Source organism: Conger conger, chromosome 14 (assembly GCF_963514075.1).
Source record: "Conger conger chromosome 14, fConCon1.1, whole genome shotgun sequence".
NCBI lineage: Eukaryota > Metazoa > Chordata > Actinopteri > Anguilliformes > Congridae > Conger > Conger conger.
This window is the reverse complement of record NC_083773.1, coordinates 28,766,202-28,792,002: the sequence shown is the minus strand read 5'-3', so window position 1 is coordinate 28,792,002 and position 25,801 is coordinate 28,766,202. Positions and strand designations below refer to the sequence as shown.

General features: G+C 42.4%; 1 protein-coding gene across 1 annotated transcript; it reads right to left on the bottom strand.

The window, feature by feature from the left end:
• Positions 1-3,775: 3,775 nt before the first annotated feature.
• Positions 3,776-17,708, bottom strand: LOC133110431 (potassium voltage-gated channel subfamily G member 1-like). Its single transcript, XM_061220528.1, has 3 exons — positions 17,649-17,708; positions 9,174-9,995; positions 3,776-6,813 (listed from the first exon to the last, which is right to left on the bottom strand). Exons 2-3 carry the CDS (start codon positions 9,939-9,941, stop codon positions 6,055-6,057), a joined length of 1,527 nt encoding a protein of 508 aa, XP_061076512.1. The 5' UTR covers positions 9,942-9,995; positions 17,649-17,708; the 3' UTR covers positions 3,776-6,054.
• Between the last annotated feature and the right edge of the window lie 8,093 nt (positions 17,709-25,801).

Here is a 25,801-nt window from a genome sequence, read left to right as displayed (position 1 = left end):
AGTCCGATATGGTGAAAACAAGCAGTGTGCAGAAGGGCGACACCATTCTGCTATATTGACGGAACACGAAGCGCCAATGTGGTGGAAACGGAGATGCTACGTTTTTGGCGTAACTACAGGAGTGCGAGGCTGGGACTGAAGCATAGAGTAGGATAGATTCTTATACAGTTTTGTGGAAAAATCGGTCGTTCGCCGCTCTTACCTGCGTATTGTCGTTTTAGAATCGGAAGAAGCCATGGATTCGGACTTTGACAAGTAGCCTACAGTAAGCGCAAACAGCGCCACGTTCTCACGGTGAATCAAGTATGCTGCAATTAATTTGCTAAACCATCTTGATATGAATCTGTGTGGATCTTGTTTAGGTTGTTTGAGCTGCATTTTACTACCAAGTTCATTTTTAATGTGCTGCTGTGTGTTGATTCGGTGTACAATATAGGCCTAGGCCCACTTAACTTTATTGGTTAGCCTAAATTTCATGCATTTTTGCACTGTAGTATACTACCATCTACAGTATGCCATATATTGCTTTAACGTTTACAGATCCTCTTTTTCAACTTGCATATTGATTTGAAGATGCATACTTCTGGTTAGCAAAAGCAATTCTAACTAAGGTGTAAGATGTCAGTACTTCAAAGTAAGTATGTATTTTTCCCCATGTAGTAGCATCGTCTAATTCTGTAGCATACTCTGACTGTTCTGACTGTAGAAAAATAACTTGTAGGAAATCTAGTGGCATGAGTGATGGCCTCTCTACTAGTTCAGTGCAATGCAAAATTTTCTCTGAGGTCTCTTTCTTGCTGAGCTACACTCATTTTCACAATCAAAGGCCGCAGATATTAATTTTGGCCGTTTAATTTCTTAACCTCTCACACAGTACCTGTCACATACCACGTCAACACAAGCCTGTGACTGCAATGATGTTGTTAATGTCCAATAATTTATTAAATTTCTGAGCTCAGGCAGCCACCCAGTAGACTAAACCTGGCCTAACTTGAATATTTACACTTCTCAGCTTCTGCACCCAAACTTCTGTCAAGCATTAACAAAGGATTGTAAACATTGCCACAATTCCATTCATTTTGGGCCAACTATTTGGCAGACATTCAGACATTTGTTAAAAACAAAGAAATAAATTGGATTTATTTTTGCGCCTTGGGAAATTTCAAAGAGATTCACAGCCACCCTTATTTCTTATTTAACATTAGCCTTTTATATTTTATAGTATACTTCCTCACTTTCTCAGAACTGTCTTTTTAAGTATGCAAGTCACCTCTTATTTAAAGGCGCATATGCTTCAGCACATAGAAAGGGAATTGGGCTCATACCATGGTGGCTCAAGTCATTTTGCTGTTGAAACACTTACAGGTGCATCTCAAAATAAAAAAGGTCAACTTCTCAGAAGGTCAACATTTCTGTATTATAAATCCTTTTTTGATTGGTCTTATGGAATATTCTCATATTTTGGAGATACTGGATTTTTGCTGTAAGCCACAATCATCAATTAAAACAAAAAAGGCTTGAAATACTTCACTTTATGTGTAATGAATCTAGAATATATGAAAGTTTCACTTTTTGAATTAAATAATGGAAAAAAATGAACTTATCCACAATATTCTAATTTTATGAGATGCACCTGTATGTCTTCTCTGTGGCATAGCTGAATTGCTGCTGAACTGGAATCAGTGGAATTTAAACAATTAATAAATGTAATTATATAATTCAATCATGCTAGGTGCTCAATTTTAATAAGCCATGGGTCATAACCTGTTGGCCGTTAAATGGGTTGAGGGCTTGGGAAACTTGGGGAATCCCTCTTATGTTGTATAACATTCAATTTCAAAAAGCACACACCTTACCAAGTTATTTTCCATTACAGAAGTAAATGACAATGTGAATTATGATGTTACAGCTATCACAGCATAGACTCAAACTCATAAGAGCCTGACCCCGATCAACTGCTGAGATGACATTCATTATTAGCCCTGCCTTATTCAATGTAATGGTTGACTCTCAGTATAAGTATAGAATGTGCAGCTGGAAAATTTCTGTGCGTATACTTTCAGTCTAAAAAACAAAGAAGGAGAGTCACATTGTCTGTGCAATATTTGAATATAACATGCCTGAGCCTGTATGAAAATGGGGCAGAGAGTGCAAGCCCAGTCTTGAAATGTTTTTTTAACCTCAGAAAATATATGCTGCAGACACAGAGATAGTTGTTAACTTGGTCAAACAAAAACATATTCGGTTTTACTGGCCAAAAATAAGTAAGTAACTTGAAAAGTAATTATGAAGTGAAAACTAAAAAAAAAAGAAAAATGAAACAGCTCCTGCTTACAACCTTTGTTCAGACAGACAAAACTTGGACCATTGTGAAATTGCATTCAATGCACTGTTGGTGCATTGTGAGGTCATGTTTTGAAAGAATCTGCTTGCCTGTCTTAACTGCTATTACATGGACATGGAGAGAGAAGGAGCCACATTGCATCAACTAAATCACATTACAGTGCAGTCTGAAAGTATTTCGACAGTGAAACCATTTTTGGTTGTTTTGGCTCTGTTCTCCAGCACATTGAATTTGTGCTGTAAATACAGGTCAATTTAAGATTTGAATGCAGGACCATATTCTATCTATGAAAAAAGCAAATGCTCCACATCCCCTTTACATTTTTCTCTATGAATCATCCCAGTATGGGGTTTTCAGATTTGTAATCTGTGAGTGTGTGCTCACAATTCTCTTGTGATTCCTGCAGCATCCCTTGTATATTCAAGTCCAGTGCTGCCAAGGCATTTAACTGAACTGTGGTGATTGATGCTGTACCTCCCCCATAGGTTTCACATGTGGCATTTGCTGCCACCTGCCAATCACTTCCCTCTCTCCCCTCATCACTCCTTTTTCTTTCTTTTTTTAAAATTATATTCCCGCCACCACCACCCCCCCTCTTGGGAGGTCAACTTTATTTTTAATAATACAAAAACAAACATATATACATTGGTAAATTTCAGAGAGAGAGAGAGAGGGAGGGAGAGGGAGAGAGAGAGGGAGGGAGGGAGAGGGAGGGAGAGAGAGAGAGCGAAGGAAGAAAATAGTATGAAGCCTCCCCTCATCACTCCTAATGCTCTCTTCATTTGGCTTCTGCCATTTCCTGATCTGCTCAGCACGTCCCATAATCACCACGCTGTCTCCTCCTGGAAACATATGTTGTGTTTTAAGCATTCTCTTCCACATCCTTGCCAGATGATACAGAACGCTAAAAAAAGGATTTTGCCTCGACATCGCTGCCCAGACATTCAATTGAAGGCAACAAGCTTCTTTATCTGCGGTAGAATGGGACTCTCAGTTTTGAAGAAGGCTGTCACATGGAAATACACTGCTGTATGATGCATGAAAGTAAACCAGTGACAGCCTATAACATAACATACAGTCATTATGAGAACAGGCCATTCAGCTCAACAATGATCACCAGGGGGCGACATGGGGACATGGCTCAGGCAGTAAGAGCAGTTGTCTGGCAGTCGGAGGGTTGCCGGTTCGATCCCCCGCCCGGGCTGTGTCGAAGTGTCCCTGAGCAAGACACCTAACCCCTAAATGCTCCTGACGAGCTGGTCAGCGCCTTGCATGGCAGCCAATCGCCGATGGTGTGTGAGTGAGCTTTGGATAAAGGCGCTATATAAATGCCAACCATTCACCATTTTCACTCCAGTGCTCACTGTTTACTGACAAACTAGACAGTATCTAGCTGACCAATGTGGTGTCACAAAGATGCAGACAAGCTAGTTCAAGATACAAAAAAGTATTTAATGGAGTACAGTCACATAGAATCCCAATGACACCCATACAATCATGAGGCTTTTTCAATACAGATTTAACTCATTATATATTTGGTGGGAGTGTAGTGTGTAGTCGATACATACCTCTATGATAATATAGCGCATCGAAAGGAGCCAATTGAGGTGGTTCGGGCATCTGATGAGGATGCCTCCCGGGCGCCTCCCTTTGGAGGTTTTCCGGGCTCGTCCAACTGGGCGGAGACCCCGAGGTGGACCCAGAACCCGCTGGAGAGATTATATATCTCTCTTGGCCTGGGAACGCCTCGGGATCCCCCAGGAGGAGCTGGAATGCGTTGCTGGGGAGAGGGACGCCTGGAATACCCAGCTTAGCTTACTGCCACCTCGACCCGACTCCGGATAAGCGGGTGATAATGGATGGATGGATGGATGGATAATATAGCATATGGTTATTTTAACTATTTTCAGCCCCTCACTTTAAGAATTGAAAACATTACTGCGATCCATCACTAAAATGACTAATACATTTTTGGCTGTACTGACACAAACACAGTGATTTTAAAGATATTGACAAATGTTTCTGCAACTTAGTTACACTAGTTTATTTGACCACAAATACTGCACCATTTAGTTTTGAAACAAGTCTACAACAGAAGTGACTCAAAGTTATTATGACAGCATCTGTAATTAGGCTACCACTGTAACAGATGAAACAGGAAGAAAAACAGTTTATATTTATGTTTAAAATTAGCCTACTGTATGCATTTTTTGGTAGCCATCACAATGAAGTAAATCTGGTCATACTTACGTTTAGTAATATAGTGACAGATTATAAAGTAGATTCTACAATGTGAATGTCATTTTTCCACAAGAAAACAACCATGAACACAAAGATAGGACAGAACACAGTTCTGTGTGATATGTTGTTATGTGAGGGAAATTCTATTAATGTTGGCCACATAAGACGAGTAAATAGAAAAACTGTTTTATCTACTCTGTAAAACAGTGTCCTTGGGTTTGAGAAATGTGCTAATGATTATATCATTATTATTACGAGTAAATCATGCAAGATGTTTTTTGGGTAACACTAGGTTTTGGACAGAGTTATAACAGATGCATTTGTGTTTCTTGTGCGGAGGAGAACTGAAGATGAAGGTCAACAAGCTGTGATTGTCAGGTGTGGCTGACGGTGTGAAAATTCCGGCAGGTTCCGGAGCGTTGAGTAGGAGGTAACAGGGACACGCTGTACGGGAGGTGAAAACAACCGCCTGCAGTGCTCAGACACTCTGTCACCGTGCGCTGCACCTCAAAACGTGCTTGTAAACCACCAGCGATTTAATCTCTTAAGACTGTGTGAAATCACATTCAAAAATACAAAGAGATGGATAACTATATATGCTTCCAAGTGTAATCACCGCAATGTATACCATTGTGGAATGGCTATTCCTTTTAATGTGTCTTTTTATTGGTCACATGCATAACAATCTTTTTTTATAACCATAAGAAACAAAAAGGTTAAACTATTGGTCCTGGGGATGATTGATATGTTTGATATGGAAAATATCTCATTAACCTGCACTGCAAATAAACAAACTTGTATTATATCCTGTTTTCCTAATCTAGACAACGGATATGCTCAGTGATGAAATGGGATACACTGCTTCTTCAGAGTGACACTAAAGACAAATGAATTGTGTATGCCATCCCCAATTATATCATAGTATGCGTTTATGCTGATATGGTGGCTAATGCTTTCAGACTATTAAGAAAGAAATTATGGTTTAAAATAACATGAAGTGTGAGTATTCAGCTTGATGTTGTGATCACGTCCCAACAAAAATAGCATACAATTTGATTGTCTACGTAATCCCTTGCATTCCGTTCCTGCTTTGATTTCCCAAGATCAAAACTGCCAATGACATTTGAGTGCTCAGTTCTCCTGCCTGTTTAATCAATGAATAAAATAAATAAAAACTGAACAGAAAGAAGCTGAAGAAGACTCCCCTGGGTGTCTAGTCCCCCTTTTCACTGTCCCTGAAGCTGAAGAAGACTTCCCTGTGTGTCTAGTCCCCCTCTTCACTGTCCCTGAAGCTGAAGAAGACTTCCCCGGGTGTCTAGTCCCCCTCTTCACTGTCCCAGAAGCTGAAGAAGACTTCCCCGGGTGTCTAGTCCCCCTCTTCACTGTCCCTGAAGCTGAAGAAGACTTCCCCGGGTGTCTAGTCCCCCTCTTCATTGTCCCTGAAGCTGAAGAAGACTTCCTCGGGGGCTCTAGTCTTCCCCCTCCTCGCTGTCCCGGGGTTCGGAGAAGCCGCTGGGGAAGAGGCGGTCGCTATCCAGCGAGAGCTGGCTGAGGCCGGCCGCCTTGCTCCGCAGCAGGAAGCGTGTCCTGCGCTGCGTGGCGCGCTGCTGCTCCTGCTTCAGCTCCAGGTAGGAGCGCGAGAAGGTGTGGAAGATGGAGGTGACGGGGAAGGCCATGAGCAGGATCCCGCTCAGGATGCTGCTGAGCGCCACCACCTGGCCCGGCACGCTGCGCGGCACCATGTCGCCGTAGCCCACCGTCGTCATGGTGATGACGGCCCACCAGTAGGTGGCGGGCACGCTGCTGAACTCGCGGGAGGCGGTGGCCTCGTTCTCCACCAGGTAGAGCAGCGGGGAGAAGAGGGCGGTGGCCACGCACAGGAAGAGGAGGAGCAGGCCGAACTCGCGCGTGCAGCGCCGCGCCGTCAGCCCCAGCGTCTGCAGGCCCAGGGAGTGACGCGCCAGACGCATCACGTACAGGATGCGCAGCGCCCGCAGGACCCGCAGAACCAGACCCACCTTGTCCAGGTAGCTACTGCCCGAGCTGTCCACCAGCAGGGTGACGTAGTAGGGCAGGATGGCCAGCACGTCGATCAGGTTGAGCGGCCGCCTGAGGAAGGCCAGCTTCCTGCGGTCCTGGATGAAGCGAAGGGTGAACTCCAGCGAGAACCAGGCCACGCACACCGTCTCCACGATAAAGATGTTATAGCACATCTGAGAACACTTGCCCTTGGGAAAAGAAACACACTTTTATATTAGCAACGAGATACACAGAGCCTCTTATGCTTCACCTGAAGGGGAATGCATGAATCAAGGCAAATCATCACTCCTACTGTAGCATAGAATTTCTTACATTACATTCATGATCTATGGAACAATATATTTAAACTGGGATAAGATGTATCTTAACAGCAGCCAAAAAGAAATGATTTCTCAACTGAAAAGAGTGTAGTTTTTTACTACTCTTTTTACTGCTAATTATGAGCATCAGTACTACAGGTTTAACACTAGGGGGAGATGTAGTACTGCTGCCGGAAAACGAAAGCACATCAAGTGAATCCCCGCCCAATACTTCAAACAGGCTTAATGAAGACGCACATTCAGTGATAAAAGACAAATAAACTGCCTAAATGACATGTTTGGGCCATTAGCTGCGATACCATAATAATGTCAATGCACCTGTGATGAATTTATATAACTTTGCCCTATGTTTAGTCAGCATTTGTCCCTAACCTTTATTGACAAGTAAAAAAAAAAAACCTCAGCTGAGTTAATTTTATTGATTGTGTAATCGATAAAACTGTGTTTTAGTCAAAGTAACAGACCAACGTTGTTTGAATCTCAGCCTTTGCATTGTATTCATAACAATACTTCACTATTTTCACTCCCTGTTCCATAGAAAAAGGTGTGAACATACACCTGTGGGGCAAGACATTAAAGTATATGTCTTGTCTGGTCTTGTCAGTATGCGTATTGGTTCAAAACCTACACAAAAATGGTCAGGGCAGCAGAAACTGCATACGATATGAAGAACACTGCTGATGACTAGTAATCAAGTCACTGCTTAAATAAGAAAGTCAAGATATTAAAACTGAGACACTGCATGTTTTTATCACTCTGTCTCACACTGCCCCACTACTGTGTCAATGTAACACACTTTTCAGGAAGACATCTGAATTTTCGAAACGGAATTGATTAACACTCAATGCTGGTTGAGATCCATGGTGTGCAGGGCTTACTCACAGACCTCTGATAATAAGCACCAGTAAAGTGTCCCACAGACATCCAGGGGCCACAGATTGAATTGAAGATACCTTTACTGGAATATGGGACGCTCCCTCGTTATAAATGCACCAAAGCCTGCTCTGTACATGCAGTCATCTTTGAGCGCGGTAATAGAACAAACGCATTCAAGTATGTCACCATGGCAACACCTGTAGTGGCATAATTTCATCAATCTTCAAAAAACTAAATACAACAAGGAATATGAGGCTAAATTGCAGACTGTCAGGTTTAATTTGAGGGTGTTGACATCCATATCTAGTGATTCGTGTAGGAATTATACTTTTCATACATACCCCCCCCCCCATTTTAGGTAAACAAAAGTAATTGGACAGTTTCTTTGCCAGCTGTGTGTCTTTGCATGATTTGTTCATGTAAAAGAAAGCTAACTCTCTACATGAGGACCATGTCAATACCAGCAAAGTAGGCCACCATGAGGCTGAAAATGTGAATAAATCAATCATAGACACAGCCAAAAACATTTGGTTCGGCAGTAACTGCCAAGGCAAGAGAAATATTATTAATTCATTCATTATCTGAACCCGCTTATCCTGAACAGGGTCGCAAGGGGGCTGGAGCCTATCCAAGCATACATTGGGCGAAAGACAGGAATACACCCTGGACAGGTCGCCAGTCCATCGCAGGGCACACACACCATTCACTCACACACTCATACCTATGGGCAATTTAGACTCTCCAATCAGCCTAAACTGCATGTCTTTGGACTGTGGGAGGAAACCCACACAGACACAGGGAGAACATGCAAACTCCACACAGGGAGGCCCCGGCCGACGGGGATTCGAACCCAGGGCCTCCTTGCTGTGAGGCGGCAGTGCTACCCACTGCACCGTCCTTGCCACCAAGACAAATATTACTCAGTGGAAATTACAATTACTGAAATTTTCTTGTTCAAAGCAAACCCTCACTTGAACATTTCTCAAAAACAAAGTAAACAGACTCAACGTGCAACTTCACCATTTTCCATTTCAGAAGTTGAAGCCATTAATGGCCATTCATTTATTTTGTGAATGATGCGTGCCGTGGTTATACAATATGTGTTTTGTGCGATTGTCTCGCAGTGCTTCATGGACATGCGCAGGGGAAGAACGTGGTTTTCATTTTCCCCCTCTAATCAGAACTGATTTAAACCTGCGACACCCGATGCTTTGAATCCCTGGCCTATCAGTAGCGAGCATTCATCTATAATTTAACTGTCAGGTAGAAAAGAAAACAGCAGTACTACTAGTACGAGGGCCAGATTTGAGTATCCCTGATATTCTGTACATACACAATGTATCTGTGCTTACCGACTCCTCCTCCTCCCTCATGGAGGGCATGGTGCTGATGGACAGGTTGATGGCGGTGATGGTGACGAAGAGCACCGACAGGCTGGCGAAGATCTTCCCCGGCAGGCCGGACTGCGGCCTCTCCACCATGTCCCTGAGCCGGGCCATGCAGAGGCTGAGGCGGGACTCGGGGGCCAGCGGGTCGCAGGGCCGGTCGGGGCCCCCCAGCAGCTGGTCCTCCTGGGCGGCTCGGTCCAGCTCTCGGCACTCCTCGGCCCTCTGCAGCACCCTGCGCCTGCAGCACCACAGCAGGTTCTCCTCGGCCACGCCCCAGTAGCGCAGCTCCTCGCGGAAGGACAGGGCGCAGGTCTCCCGCAGCGCGCGCAGCTCGCCCGCCCGCAGGAAGGCCACGATGCTGCGGAAGGCGCAGGGGCTGCGGTCGAAGAAGAACTCGTTCCGCGCCACGTCGTAGTCGTCGCACACGCGCATGATCTCGTCGAAGCTGCCGCAGAACCGCAGCCGGCCCAGCCGGGTCAGGGGGAAGTCCTCCAGCGTGGCCCAGGGGAGCTGGTAGCGAAGGCCCCCCACGTTGATGAGGGCGTGGAGCTTTCGGGCGGCGGGGTAGGGGAACCGCTCGTCCTCCCCCGGCGGGAGGAGACGCGCCCGCTTGTAGAACAGGCCCTTGGGGGCCTCCCGTTCCTCTGAGGGAGGGGGGTTGAAGGAGAGGTCGGAGGCACAGCTCAGCGCGCTGTAGTCGTAGTCTGAGCCGTCTCCAGCCAGAAGAGTCATCTTGCTGTCACATAACTTTGGTCACCCTCTACTGTTACATCGTGTCGCCCTCTGCTGGAAGACAGAGGCATAGCATTGAAAAACAAATTAGCTATTTCTTAATTGTAAAGCTTAATTGTCACATAGGTTAACTTGGGTAACCACTTGTTTGTGGGTATTCAGACAAGAATGTATGAGAACCCCTGTTTGAGAATGAAGTAATGCATGTAGGTACACTCTGTGAGGAAGTATCTCCAGGAATGCTGGAGTGGTCTATTGCAGGTATAGATAAGAAATTCACTTCTATTGTGGACCACCACCAGTTATTTCCTTCAGTTATCCCAGCATGGTGGCATTTACATAGAGCCTTTATCCAAAGTGCTGTACAATTGATGCTTCTCATTCACCCATTCACACACCAACGGTGATTGGCTGCCAGTCATGGCACCAACCAGCTCGTCAGGAGCATTTGGGGGTTAGGTGTCTTGCTCAGGGACACAGCCCGGGTGGAGGATCGACTGACATATCAGTCAGTCTTCAGCTGTTTCCTGTTCACAAGTTCATACATGCATTTACATTACTGTGAATAAATAAATAATTGGGCTAATTCAATAATTAAAAGCAGTAATTGGCATGAAGCACAGAATCAGATATCATCCTCAATGCCCTCTCCCGCGACCATTAAACAGATCATTTATCGTATGTGGAGTTGATAACTGCACCGGGGAGCGTGTTTCAGAAATGGCGTCGGCACGGTTGCGATGGTGATTGAGATTTTTCTTACAAACTGTTGCTATTTTAGGAGCCCGCCACACACCAGATGCATGGTAATTAGAGAGAGAACGGATTTAACATTCGAACAGCGTTATAGACCACGTTACATCTCACATTAATATACTCACAGAATGTATGTATGAGATATTCCCATCATTTTCACAAGCTTGGGGTTTGTTTCACTGAAGATTTCTGAATTATTTTATAGCCGGCAATCTTTGGTAGTTAGCCTGCTTAACTTAATGCTGTGATGCCGGTAGGAGTGGGTTTGCTCACCGTGGCTTAAGGGCCAAGCCTGAGGATATTATGAATGGATCGCAGTGTGAGGATGGAGCGGATGCTTTCAGCAGGCGGGTACCTGCATAACTGCCTGGTGATTAAGCACGCGGCGGGGTCCGGTGCTGCGGGGGGATTAATGACGTGCGTCCCTTGTCTGCAGCCTGTCAAACCGCCGTGAATGCGTTCATCGTTTGTCTTCTGCGGTCCCCAGGGTGCGCTAGCACACAGCCCGGAGGCTCCTTCCTGACCACGTGCGATTCCTGAGACTGGGACTGCTGGCGGGATGCTGACATCCAGACAGGCCTCGCCCTCTGGGGGCAAATAGCGGGGCATTTTGAAGCCCTTTGTTCATTCCCATAGAGTGGGAAGAGGTCCACGCATAGCGGGTGTTATAAACTCATAAATGTTAAATGTTTCGCATGAATGAGAAAACAACAAGCAATAACCTTCTAACACCATTTACTGTGAGTAACACAGTGTGTAAGCTCTTTATTCTCAGCAGCAAAGCCATCATAAATATAAATATTCTGCCTGGGGAATGTTCAACTATAGTTGTTCTGCAGTGTGTTATCTGTGGGACCTGCAGAATCCCGCTCTCAGTTTAATTGACTGCATCTGTAACAACTTGTTGGTCTACCGCATTACAGCTTCATCTTACAAAGACCCAAAACATAGATTGAATGACACCCAAGAGAAGAAACAAATTGGGCCCCACCACCCCAAGTTACTCTTAACATAATTACAGAACAATTGTCTTGAGAGCCCCTGACAGTCTGGGCCCTTGGAATTAGCCAAGCCTTCCACCCCCATACACTGCTGCTTACAGCATCATCTTCCACAGTAGCCTACAATTAATGCTTTCCATACCACCCTCTATTAAGACTTTCTCAGGGCCTCTCTATTCCATATCAGCAACACAGTCAAAACCAGTCAGTATGAGCCAAGTCAAGAAAAAGTAATTAAATACTACAGTAGTCTACTATTAAGTATGGTATTTCCCAAGCTAAACAATTTCAACTAAAATATAGCATATGGCCAAAAACAACATTGTAAAACTGGCTATTGCTTATTCAACACAATTTGTATTAGTAAGTGTAGCAGTGTCATACGCATCATCGTCGTGGAACCTAAAATGCAATGGAGTTAAATTAAATTGCTTTTGCAATGTTGTGAAATGGCATTAATGGAGTGTCTTTCCCATGGCAGTGCAGTAGGCTTACTGTACAAAGTAATTCAGAATTCTGGCATAGCACTGTTTTCAAAGGGGGTAGGTTCCCTGGTGGCCTGGCGAAATTCCCAGTATAGCTCTCTCAATCTGTCCACCTAATTATCCCCTTCATTTAAATGGCTAAATTAATCTCTCCTGATATGTGGCAAGCATTCTGCCACAAAATGGCTTCCATATATCACCCATATGGGTGCTACATATTAGTGGTGGTTAAGTGAGTCTTCTCATTCGCTGAAAAGTGCTTTGAGGCCAAGACAACTTCATCAACAAATGTATTATTTGTTACTATGGAAATCAACCTGAGCTACGAGAATGGCTGCCTCTGCATGCAGAATGTAGATTTGTATGGGGAAAGAAAATAACAATCTCAGCATAAACACATTTAAACACAGTTACATTTAAACATAGTTAAAATACTACTGCCTCTATTCTTTCAAAAATCATTCAGTTGAAAGTTGTACTGCACCAGCTAACAATTTCTATTTTATTCAGAATTTATAGAAACGTGACTTTTTCAAGACGCATGCCATTTTACAATTCATTCAACCTGAAAAAAGCATGTTTGATCTTGACATACAGTGCCATGAAAAAGTATTTGCCCCATTCCTGATTTCCTTCTACTACATGGCACACTGAATGATTTGAGATCTACAAAATATAATATTAGACAAAGGGAACCTGAATAAACACAAAACCTATTTTTAAAATGATCAAACCCCTATATCACCCTGCATATGAAAATGTAATTGCTCTCTTAATAACTGGCTGAGCAACCTTTAGCAGCAATGACTGCTAGGAAGTGCTTTTTTCAAACTTTAATGTAGTTTATTTTCAGGCATTCAGATGTGGAAAAAATCCTGCACCATCCCTATGCTACCACCACAGTTTTTACTGGTGGTTTGATGTTCTTACTGCGGAATGCTGCATTTGCTTTACTCCAGATATTATGAATGAAAAAAGTTTTTTATCCACCACACATCCTTGCATGACTGTACTGCTCTGCCCTGCTTTGGTATGAACATTTGTTGCTGACAGAAAAAAATTATGACCTAAGATCAACTTCAGTCATTATAATATATCAAGAAAAAAATGATGCTCTTTGAATGAACAGTTTAATTCATAATAATTCTACAGGAGGCCAGTGAGCTCTTGATTTGTATTTATATTTATTTATTTATTTATTTATTTCATTTTTGGCAAGATAGAACTGGCATCTACACTCATCACATTTCCAGTCAAATACAATAGCAGAACTTAAGTCCATCTGTTTCTCTTCTGATCCTTCTTCACAGTCCAAGGGGGCAGCAGAAGAATAGCTTGTTATCTGCACGCTAGTAAAGTCATTTGGACTGCTATGGATGTGTCTTTGCTTCCTGTTAATGACCTGTGCCAGTGTCATCTGTTTCACCAGCATTTCCTGATATGTGACTAATCCTTAGCCTACTCATAAATGTCTTTTCCCCCATCTCTTCTGATTAAGGCCATCTGCTAGCAGAGGAAGGCAGACTGAACACGTCTAATCAAGCACATTTTAAATAAGAAGGATCGAAAGCAAATACTGTCTCTTCAGATCAAGCATATCTACATGTTATATGGTGACACTAGAACTGATGTGCAGTGAACAAATTGTTCGCAATGTATGACTCACACGCTAGTCAGCTTGAACCTGCAAGGATCTTGTTTTTCTAGGACAGTTGTCTGTACAAAGCTGGGAAGAACAAAATGATCATACATCAGCCGAAAGCAAATTCAGTCTTATCTGCCTATTAGTCTCACCTTGCTAGGGCAACATTTTCTCTGTTCTCACAGTGAAATATGCCACAAACACTTCACAGCTGGAACACTGAAGAAAATTATATCAAACAGAATCATTAACAAAAGGAGAGCTCGCAACAATCAAATGCGCACATCCTGTGTACCTGATGATGATGTCTATTCTTGTACAGGTACAATAAAGGTGCAAGTGTTGTGAGCTCTTATATAATTTGTCACAAACTGCTCTGTGCATTGTTTCAAATAATTGGGATGTGTGCATAATAATAATAATAATAATAATAATAATATATTCTTCTGCGTTTGCATCATCATCTTATTTCTGCTCATTTGAGTAACCTGCTGTTTACAGTCGCCATGATACCCAGTTTTTTCCACATCCTCAGGAGGAGTCCTGAGTCCATATACAAAGCGTTTCCGAGATATTCCCTCACTTCCGATTGGCTGTACTGAACAAAAGATTTAGAAAATCAAAAGTTAATCTGATAACTTTTGTGAGGCTTGGTCCAAAGATTGTCTACGTCAAATTTGCTGAAGATTGGACAAATTTTGTGGCCTGTGAACATTTTTGAATCTTTTTCAGAAAATCCAATATATCGGAAATTTATGTCAATTGGTACATTGAACTTGGCTCATTTTTTCAAATCAAGCACACGGCTGAAAACGTACATGCATAAACGTACCTCAAACTTCCACCCATAGGTGGGACGGTTCCCAATCAGTGTGCCAAATTTAAAAACATTTAACCATACGGTTCTATGGGCTGCCACAGACACCCCAGCCAGAAGACAAAGATGATGATGATGATGATGATGATGATGATGATGATGATGAAAAGGTAGAAACATTGTGTGCCTACACAGCTTCACTCCTTGGCCCCCAAATATAGCCGATACCAGAGCATATTATACAGAACACTTCCAGCAGCTTTTTTACTGCATTCATGGATTCCATGAAAATGTACTTGAATTAACAAAGACTGAATCTGTATGTACTCTGAAGGATACAAACTCACTGAGCCAGACAGTGTGTCCTTACACAGCACAATGCTGCACACTGCCTACTGGTCTGAGGACAGAAAGGAATGTCTGTTGGATGTGGATAAGAATATGATTTTTCTATGACTTTTTTTATTTAAAAACTAAAGATAGCAATTTCTAATATATATGTATATATACATATATATATATATATATATATATATATGGAGGCTGCTGCAGTCATCGAGAGTGCTATATCATAAATATTGTTCATTGAGCTTCACGTTTCTTCTAAAACTTGTGGAAAACACATCTATGTACATACATTTAAAATGGAAAATCAATTTACTATGTACTAACATGTAGGCTGACCATATATGACAATCCCTTCTTAGAAATGGCTTGTATAGTGGATTGGTCAGTTGTAATGTGATTTACTGTGTTTGAACTGCATTCTGTTCTCACCATAGGCCGTTAAAGCCTATTCATGCCCAGGAAAAGATTGCTGTAATTACGTATGTCACCCAATGCATAATGTATGAGAATGAATAAGAGGTAATCTTTCAACCATAGCTGTGGATTCTGAATGAATGCACAAAACATGCAGATCTTTCTGGAATCAATTACCTTGCAAAAATGTGTTTGTCTGTATATTATTATGATTATGATTATGATTATGATTATGATTATGATTATGATTGTGATTATTATTATTATTATTATTATTATTATTATTATTATATAAACAAATTATTATTGATTATTTAATAGCCTATTTTACTGACCCAGCGACAGTATACAGGGTAGCCATGGATACATTGGATACATTGGCTAATAAACAGACAAACAGCACATTGGTGGTATAGTTATGTGATGGTACATACTGTACGTATAGCCAATGATTATATAAAGAAAGGATACAAAGAATTGAGCTCTGAATGACATTTGAAGACAAAAAGGTTTCAACAGAGTGAGAAGAATGGTCAGGAATAGGGAGCACATTCATAGTTCTCTACCCTTGTTAGCTCATACCTACAGTATTCTTGGCGCTGAAGAATTGATAAAAAAATGGAAAAATAACCATTCACAGAATATCCACAGGCATCAATGTATTCACAATACATGTAACGAATGGCCCTGTACTGTTGAGTACATTATTTAATTATAGCTATTAATATTATAATATTAGTATGGCTAATTTAAACTTTAAAAAACTAAAGGCATGTACATTAAATGCGTTCATCTATTTTATTATTCCATTCCATTTCAAAATAATTTTTTTAGCAATTTCCTGAAATACATGGTCGTGGTGTCTCTTTGACATAATCTAATTTGTTCCTGATCAATGCCTCACAATAAATTGATTGATGCAGTGTGTCTGAGGATATAATGCAGTACTACAGTGTTTAGTACCATTCATGTCTCCTACCACAGTGGCGTCATCATATATCCAGTATTCAAACCGAACTCTAACCACCAACCAAAGGGAATCAAAAAATCTTAATCATGTGTGGTTTGCACATGCTTCCCTGCGGCTGAATTTATACATTTGGGTGTATGAAAATTGAGTCAAAAAAGTTTGTAAATAAATAATAAATGTTGGACCTAAAGATGTAAAAAGAGTAGAAATGGGGAAACCAGACTTTTACATCAAGCTTTCAATTACCTCTTGGTTTCAAACCTCAAATGGAGCCCAATGTATCAAGAAGGCCAGCATGGAATACTGGCTCTGCCGATGGACATTTACACCACATGCACCTATAAAATGTGTTGCAAATCCTTTCTATTTGAATAATGAAGATACATTTGTTTTCATTTTGTAATTTCTCTTTTCCCCTTATCTGCAAATGATACACAACAATTGTCAACTTTCTGTGCTGTTATGGTCAGAACAAATATACATCAAGATAAAAAGCCTGAATTAGGGCATTATGGTTGACTGTTCCGCTGAGATCCACAGTGATGGATCACAGCACGACACAGTACACAACCACAAGTCATCAGAGCAGTATGCATATAGAATAACTAATAAGCACAGTGAAGCTATGCACTAAACAGTGGCATTAGGTGTTATGCTGTAGAATCATACATGTTTCATTGAAAAAAAAATCCCTTACCAAGTTCAGGTTATAGCAGCATTTTTCAGAGCTATTATACCGTACATCCACCTGAACCTGCCTCCACCTGGGCTCCATTCAGTCTCACTAACCAGTTCTCTCTCATCTGATGTCCGTTTAAACATCTCATAAATGTTTAACACAAATCATTTGATTAAAAGATAAACATTGTTTTTCAAAGAAGGTAGAACATATATACCAGTAAAATATTATTGTATGCTTATTGTATGCAAAAATAATATTGGTCACAAAGATAGGCTTCAGCCACGCTTCTAAACCAAATTCACAACAAAAAGATGTCTCTAATAATCAGGGAACAATCTACATATCTTTTTTAAACACACACAAATGTCAGTATAATAATCATTATTACATTGTGTATTACATTTAATGTTAATGTTCAATGTTTAATGTTTAGAAGCCAGATCAAATGAGGTCTGATTTCTTAAATTAAATGTAACAATCAGCTACCATGCATCACATTCATTATCACAGAGAGCATGTTCAACATATATACCATTATGCACTGGAGACAGATTCAACTTGTTTTATAATGAGAGGAAAATATGATACTCACTGTGTTTGAGGAATGATTTCTCAGCATCTGACATTGGACAGTTTGAAAAGAAGGAAAGGCCAGCCAAGCACTCAGAAAGACAGAACGAGACTTCAGCAGCTTCAGCTGCTCTGTGAATCGCCCTCTGCTTCAGTGCTGTGTGCGAGAGAGAAGGGGAGAGTGCAAGAGAGGGTTACTTAATGATAACGAGCAACAGGCTACAGCCCAGATCGACAGCTCTGACATCACTGGGGGGCAGTGCTGTAATTTGGACGGCTTCTGAGAAAAATCCATAGCAACCAGCCAGCCAGTGAGCAAGGGAATTTCCCTTTCAAATGGGAAAAGGATCATCCTTTTTTCTTTTGTCAGTTTAGCAGCAAGTTTCCTCAACAGGATTGGCTTCTGTTAGAGTGAAGTTCAATATTGGAGAGAATCCTTAATGTTGGCCAGCGCACAGGTAATGAGCAGATTTTAGGAGCTGGACCTTTGTCGGGTGTCCTGAGCCCTGGATGCGAGAAGACTAGAAGACAATGAGAAGATAATTTGTCTCTCTCACCAGTCATATGACACCCTTCCATCTGTGTCCATGACCACTTTCATTGTCCATCTCATTCCGTGCGGATTTTCTGCGCTCAATCTCCTCCTTCGAGGCTGTACCCCTCTCCCATACACCTATCCTTGGACTATGATACATCTTCTCTCCCCTTCATGCTCTCATCCAACCCCTCACTGCAACTCACCCAGGTCACAGATCTCCTCTGGCTCTCTGCTGGGGACCCATGATCATGAGAGAGAAGGGTGGAGAAAAGCCTGCTCTTTTACTGTACCTTGGCCGAAACATCCAGCTTCAGGGCATAAGCAGAAGCTACAGCAACCATGCTAACTCAAGCAAATGCTGTTTACTGTCATTTCATTATGAGCTGAAGTCACTTCCTGCAGTGTTGACATACATGCCGTTATAGACCTCAGCTTGGCTGCGTGTCCTTTTAGCTTTCAAAATCCACTGCCCCCACCTGACTACCCTTCCCCTCCTCCCTCTCACAAGTGGCCACATCTCCCTGACCCTGCCATCTTCTTCCAGGTCATCCCCAATCCCATCCCCTATCCCTTCTTTCATCCCCTGTCCTGATCTACTTTCCTTCATCCCCTATATCTTTAATTCCTCATTACCTCTGCCTGGTTTCCGGATGACTTCAGGCATGAGTCATATCTCCAATTAAAAATACCTTCAGCCCTCTCCACACTTCAGCTCAGTTTCTCTCATTTTCCCATTTTCTATTCAAAATCTATTCCTGTATGTATTCTTCAAATCCCTTGAATGTCTATGAAAACATTTATATTTATGTCTTTCCCTTCATGGTTCGACACTAGCACATATTTTCCTCCATGTATTTCATGCACAGTTGGTGTTCCCAACATGTCATCAACATCAGATCGTCTGGAAATGAAAATGCCACCCCATCTGTGATGAGAATGAATCAAACTTGGTCCTCCAAATCCATTTCAGAAAATAACAAAAGTCTCCATCATGGGTGTCAGTGCACCTGCCATTTAAGTGCTCTATCATTTCCCCCACTTATGCAATCATTTGAAATGGACCATTGACTTAAACCATTTTTTCTCTGCCAAAAGGATTTTCTTATCAATGAGGACATTCACTCTCAAAATCACAATAGTACATACGCACGCACACAGACAAAGTATGGAAAGTAGGAGCTTATGTGTGTGCAGGTGTTGATCCGAGCACACTCTTCCCTTTGATAGTCCCAGCATTTTCATTCATACACTTCATTGCTCCCTCCCGGGGATTATTTTTCCCATGAGGGTCTTTTTGTGCATTTGCCACTGTGCTGATCCATTATCCTTACCTAATTAGCGAACACACAGTGAAAGGCTCCTTGTCTCCTCGGTTGCAGATATTTTTCAAGTGAATTATCAGACCTGACTGCCGCAAAGCTCTCAGGCAAGTTGGAATGATTTTAACACAACCTAAGCTGATATCACACTGCTGACTGCAGTATTGCACCCAGATTATTTTGGTGCATTCAAACGGGTATGAATTCGGTGCAAATTGAATTCTTAACTTTCACTTCCTTAAGTTTCACTTGTGACGGCTCGCTCTCTGATTTTGGTTGTCTTTTCTTTTCTTTCTTTCATTATAACACTCTTTCATATTCTTTCATTATAACAAGAAGCAGTTTTGTCCCTTAAAACATTGCATAAGCTTAACATTTGGTGCCATTATTACTTTTTATTTAGTAATACTTAATTATTTTATACTTAACTTGTCCCCACCCTAACCAATCCATCAATGCTTTCATGGCCACCAATGGGGAATCGTTGAAGAGCGATGGATTGTGAACCCAGAGCTGACTGAACCATCCCATACCCTGAGCAACAGTCTCCCACTGTGCAATGCCATATGGAGCTACCGGCCACAGTCAGTCTGCACCATCTTTGCACCATAGCATAGCCAAAGGAGTAATCTATCTCTAGCTTTGGAAAATACATGTGTATTTCCTTTTATTCTCTGGTGTGGAATGCCCAAAATTCATTCTAGTCCAGTTCCAGCACTGCGACATTCCGTGTCAATTCGAGAGGGTACATAAAAACCAATACAGTTCGAGATATGGAGAGGAATTCATTCCAAAAGTGTGTGTTTTGATGGATGTACAATGTATTTCATTGGTTGATCGAATGCGTATATTTAATGTGAATTTATGTCTGGACATTTTACAAAAACAGAACAATGAATACGTTTTTTACTTGTCTGGTAGTTCTTATGGAATGAAAACTGAAACAAAATTAATTTCCCAAATTACTGTATATTAATAATAAAGGATCACTTCATCAACCAACTATTTCCACCCACTTTTCTTGCAATAAGCCATGATGAATACTTTTAATTTCATAGAATTTTTACCAGACACAAATCTGATACGATAATAATATGACAGGCCTTACAGCTCTGGGTGGACATTAGCTGCCAGGAAGACACGCCCTGCTGCAACAGCAGGACCACTAAGACTGCATCCCTGTGAATAAATGCATCACTGTGACTGATCAATGTACACTCAGTGAGCACTTTATTAGGTATTTATTGGACCTATTTTTTTTTACTTATTCAGCTGCTGGAGCCCATCCACTTAGAGGTTTGATGTGTTGTGTTTTCAGAGATGCTCTTCTGCATACCACTGTTTTAATGTCTGGTTATTTGCTTTACTGTCACCTTTGACTAGTCTGGCCCTTCATCTCTGACCTTTCATTAACAAGGTGCTTTTGCCCGTAGAACTGCCGCTCACTGAATGTTTTTGTTTTTTGCACGCATCATCCTGAGTAAACTCTAGAGAAAGTTATGTGTGATATTCCCAGGAAAACAGCAGTTTATGAGATACTCAAACCACCCAGTCTGGCACCAACAATCATTCCATGGTCAAAGTCACTTAGATCACATTTTTACACCATTCTGATGGTTGATGTGAACATTACCTGAAGTTCCAGACATGTATCTGCATGATTTTATGCATTGCACTGCTGCCACACGATTGCCTAATTAAGATAATCACATGAATAAGTAGGTGAACAGGCATTCCTAATAAAGTGCTCAGTGAGTGTAGTGGCAACAGCTAAACTGATGAGACTCTTGTGGAGGTGACTACAGTTAAGTACTTCAGGCATCATTACATTACATTCATTTAGCCAACACTTTCATCCAGAGCTCCTTACATAAGTGTTACTCTCAGGGATTCGGAAGGCACAGAAGGCCCATTAATAGTGAAGGGTGCTCTGGTAGAGGAGGCACCGGCATAAAGGCATAGAATACTCTCCCAGGATATTACTGCTGGACTACTACCCTGAATCCACAGGGGACATGCCAGACTAACAAATTAAACAAACTAAACTATTAATTTCATTATATTAAAAAAAACTGTTCTTGAAAAGTGACTCTATAGAATATGCAGAAATATGACATGCTTTACACAGATATTGTGAATATGTGTGGAATGTCTTCCCTCTAGGGTCTTTCAGCGAACTTATCCCTGGTTATGGGTATGCACTTTGTTGTACGTCGCTCTGGATGAGAGCGTCTGCCAAACGCCAATAATGTAATGTAATGTTATAGGTGTATTTACGCTATCGACTGGAAATTTCTACTCCCACATGGTCTCCTCGTGGAGGTTTAATATGGGAATTGCCTTAATGAGTCATGTCATCAGTTCCAGCCCATTTAATGAGGTCAGCTCTCCCTCTCCCTGTTATTACATTACCACAGGACACAGGACCTCAGACCCAGCCATAGATCTTTCTGAACAGGAAGATGCTGGCCGGGCCATTAACCAGACTCATACTGAGTATCAAAAGATGTTTTGACAATGGACTAATGCCATTCCAATGAACCTGATCATATATCTCCCTGTTTCTGTGGAAACTAGAACAGGCACTGCACCAAAAAGATATGCTACATTTATACCTGGATGAAACTCACAGGTATATAGAGGAGGCCAGCTCACAGAGATTTATCAAAAGATGTTTTGACAATGGACTAATGCCATTTCAATAAACCTGACCATATATCTCCCTGTTTCTGTGGATGTCGTGTCTAGGAAACGACAGAATTCAAAGTCCAATCTCCAATTTGTAGAAAACAACTTCACGAGGGAAAAGACACCACAGCAGCAAGCTCTTCAGAAAAATCAGACTTTATTAGCACAAGTGCACAAAGCCAGGTCAACTCCGCAGAGTTGAACCTCGATTGTCAGTTTCACACCCATTTTATACACTGCTTTCAACATAACTCCTCCTAAAAAATACCAGCTGGTCTCTGTTGCGCCACAAATCGCCCAAATTACAATTTTGCTTTGTAAGCTATTCTTAAAAACAAATGTTCTCTTGTCACAAATGACATTTTGCTTTGTAAGCTATTCTTAAAAATAAATATTGTCTTGTCAAAAATAATTGACATTTTGCTTTATAAGCTATTCTTAAAAATAAATATTGTCTTGTCAAAAATAATTGACATTTTTCTTTGTAAGCTATTCTTAAAAATAAATATTGTCTTGTCAAAAATAATTGACATTTTGCTTTGTAAGCTATTCTTAAAAAGAAATGTTCTCGTCACATTTTTGCTTTGGAAGCTATTCTTAAAAACCGCCATGTTCTTATCACATTGTACAGGCATACAAGGCATTTTGTTCTGCAAACTGTCCTTGACAAAGATAGCCCACAACGCAAGACATCCTGCCCTGCAAGCTGTTTTTTAACAAAGAGGAATCATAAAAGATTAATCATGCAAAACATGGTGTTATTCTGTACTTTCCAATTTTCCTTTTAAGCATACACATTATTTTATTCAATTCAGGTATACTTCTAGCACAAATTAGCAGTTAATCAGTTTTGAAATATACAGGCATACTCAAGCATACTTTAATATTTGATTAATGGTGGTTTCTTGCATTTCCATAAGCTCATCTGTAATGAATGATATAGGTTCATTGGATTACATATTGATTACATGAGTAATAGGCAGTATACATGTGATATATATTGATTATAGGCCGCATACATATTGGTATACTTTTGGCATGAAGCTTTAAGAGTTTTGGAGGAACCAGCTTGCTCAACTCTGACAGTTTGACGGTTTAGTCTGATTTTGACTTGTGATTGATTGTCATAAAACGGAGGTAGACCATCTTGTTCTGTGAATTTTTTCTACATGGAAACTAAAACAGGCACTGAACCAAAAAGATATGCTACATTTATACCTGGACGAAACTCACAGGTATATAGAGGAAGCCAACTCACAGAGATCTAATAATTCAAAGATAAACACCTTTTCTGTAAAGGATATGTACATATCTTTTAGGGGCATAGGGGCGACATGGCTCAGGCAGTAAGAGCAGTAAGAGCAGTCGTCTGGCAGTCGGAGGGTTGCCGGTTTGATCCCCCGCCCAGGCTGTGTCGAAGTGTCCCTGAGCAAGACACCTAACCCCCAAGTGCTCCTGACGAGCTGGTCGGCGCCTTGCATGGCAGCCAATCGCTGTCGGTGTGTGAGTGTGTGTATGAATGGGTGAATGAGAAGCATCAATTGTACAGCGCTTTGGATAAAGGCGCTATATAAAATGCCAACCACATCTTGCTATATTCAGTCTGGGTACGTTCCATCCATATGCATATTCAAGATGGAGGTATTGTCAGTGAACATCCACAATGTCACTGAAAGTTTTGCCAGAGACTGCATGACATGCCGATGAATGGTTAGAGGACAAGGCTTATAACTCAAAGTTTGAGAGTTGAATTCACTTATGTGCTCTTGATGAAGATACTTAGGCAGAATTCCTTTCGTAAAATATTCAGCTCTCGTAATGCATTGTATGTTAAAATGTAATTTGTATAAGTACCTCTGTAAAAAGAACGTCTATTCATCAAAGATTTGCCCAGATTCAATTCATTTTTAATTGAGCACTGATGAGGCTGATTTGGCATTGTGACGCACATCACTCAACTACAATACAGTATGTAATTAAAAGTGCTGACAGAAAATGGTTGCACTTAATTTAATAACTACGCCATTCATTTAATAACTGCACCTATTGAAATAATTGGACATTACAACCATTACTCATTCAAAGTACTTTCTAATTATGGAAAACATTTAACTTTGTAAGAGTACAATTTCCACAGTCATTTCCATGAGTCTACTGTCCACACTCTTTGAAATCACCTTTTGGACTGTAAATGGGAGATGTTTTTCTGTTGCTGTAGCAATGGCCCCCTCCGAGGAATCGCCACCTTAACGTGGTGGAGGGGTTTGTGTGTCCCGGTGATCCTGGGAGCTAGGTTGTCGGGGGCACTGTTAGCCCCCAGTAGGGTCTCCCAAGGCAAATTGGTCCCGGGGGAGGGGCCGGACTAAGAGCGATTCAAAGACTCCCATGACACGGCCACACAAAGACCCAGTTACCTCGCCCGGAAAAGGGAAACCGGGGCCCCCTGCTGGAGCCAGACCCGGGAGGGGAGCTCGTCGGCGAGCGTCTGGTGGCCGGGCCTTATCCCATGGGGCCCGGCCGGGCACAGCCCGAACTGGTCACGTGGGGTCGCCGCCCTGTGGGCTCACCACCTGCAGGGGTCGGCATCGGAGTCGGGTGCTTTGCCCAACGGGCAGTAGGCAAAGGCGGGGATCCGGGCGTGCTGATCCTCGGCGTCGCAGACTGGTTCTGGGGACGTGGAACGTCACCTCTCTGGTGGGGAAGGAACCGGAGCTAGTGCGGGAGGCGGAGCGGTACCAACTAGATATAGTTGGGCTCACCTCCACGCACAGTACTGGTTCCGGAACCAAACTCCTGGAGAGGGGCTGGACTCTGTTCTTTTCTGGAGTTGCTCAAGGTGAGAGGCGCCGGGCGGGTGTGGGGATACTCACAAGCCACCGGCTGAGCACCACTGTGTTGGAGTTCCACCCGGGGAACGAGAGGGTCGCTTCTCTGCGACTACGTGTCGCTGGGGGGAAGGCTCTGACTGTCATTTGTGCGTATGCACCAAATGGCAGTTCAGAGTATCCGGCCTTCTTGGAGTCACTGGGTGGCATCCTGGAAAGGGTGCCACCCGGAGACTCCATAGTTCTGCTGGGCGACTTCAACGCTCACGTGGGCAATGACGGAGAAACCTGGAGGGGGGTGATTGGGAGGAACGGCCTGCCTGATCTGAACCCAAGCGGTGTTTTGTTATTGGACTTCTGTGCTGGCCATGGATTGTCGATAACAAACACCATGTTCGAGCATAGGGTAGCTCATAAGTGTACTTGGTACCAGAGCACCTTAGGCCAAAGATCGATGATCGACTTTGTGGTCGTATCATCAGACCTGCGGCCGTATGTCTTGGACACTCGGGTGAAGAGAGGAGCAGAGCTGTCAACTGATCACCACCTGGTGGTGAGTTGGATCAAGTGGCCGGGGAGGCTGCCTGACAGACCCGGTAAACCCAAACGTGTAGTGAGGGTGAACTGGGAACGTCTGGCGGAGGCCCCTGTTCGCGAGGTCTTCAACTCCCACCTCCGGAAGAACTTCTCACGCATCCCGGGGGAAGCTGGGGACATGGAGTCCGAGTGGGCCATGTTCAAAGCCTCCATTGCAGAGGCGGCAAGCAGGAGCTGTGGTCAGAAGGTCATCGGTGCCTGTCGGGGC

Excerpts from the sequence above, each read along its gene's own strand:
- LOC133110431 (XM_061220528.1), bottom strand. The coding sequence starts at position 9,941 with ATGACTCTTCTGGCTGGAGACGGCTCAGACTACGACTACAGCGCGCTG. Across the intron at positions 6,814-9,173 it reads TGAGGGAGGAGGAGGAGTCG|GGCAAGTGTTCTCAGATGTG; the intron begins GTAAGCACAGAT and ends TCTTTTCCCAAG.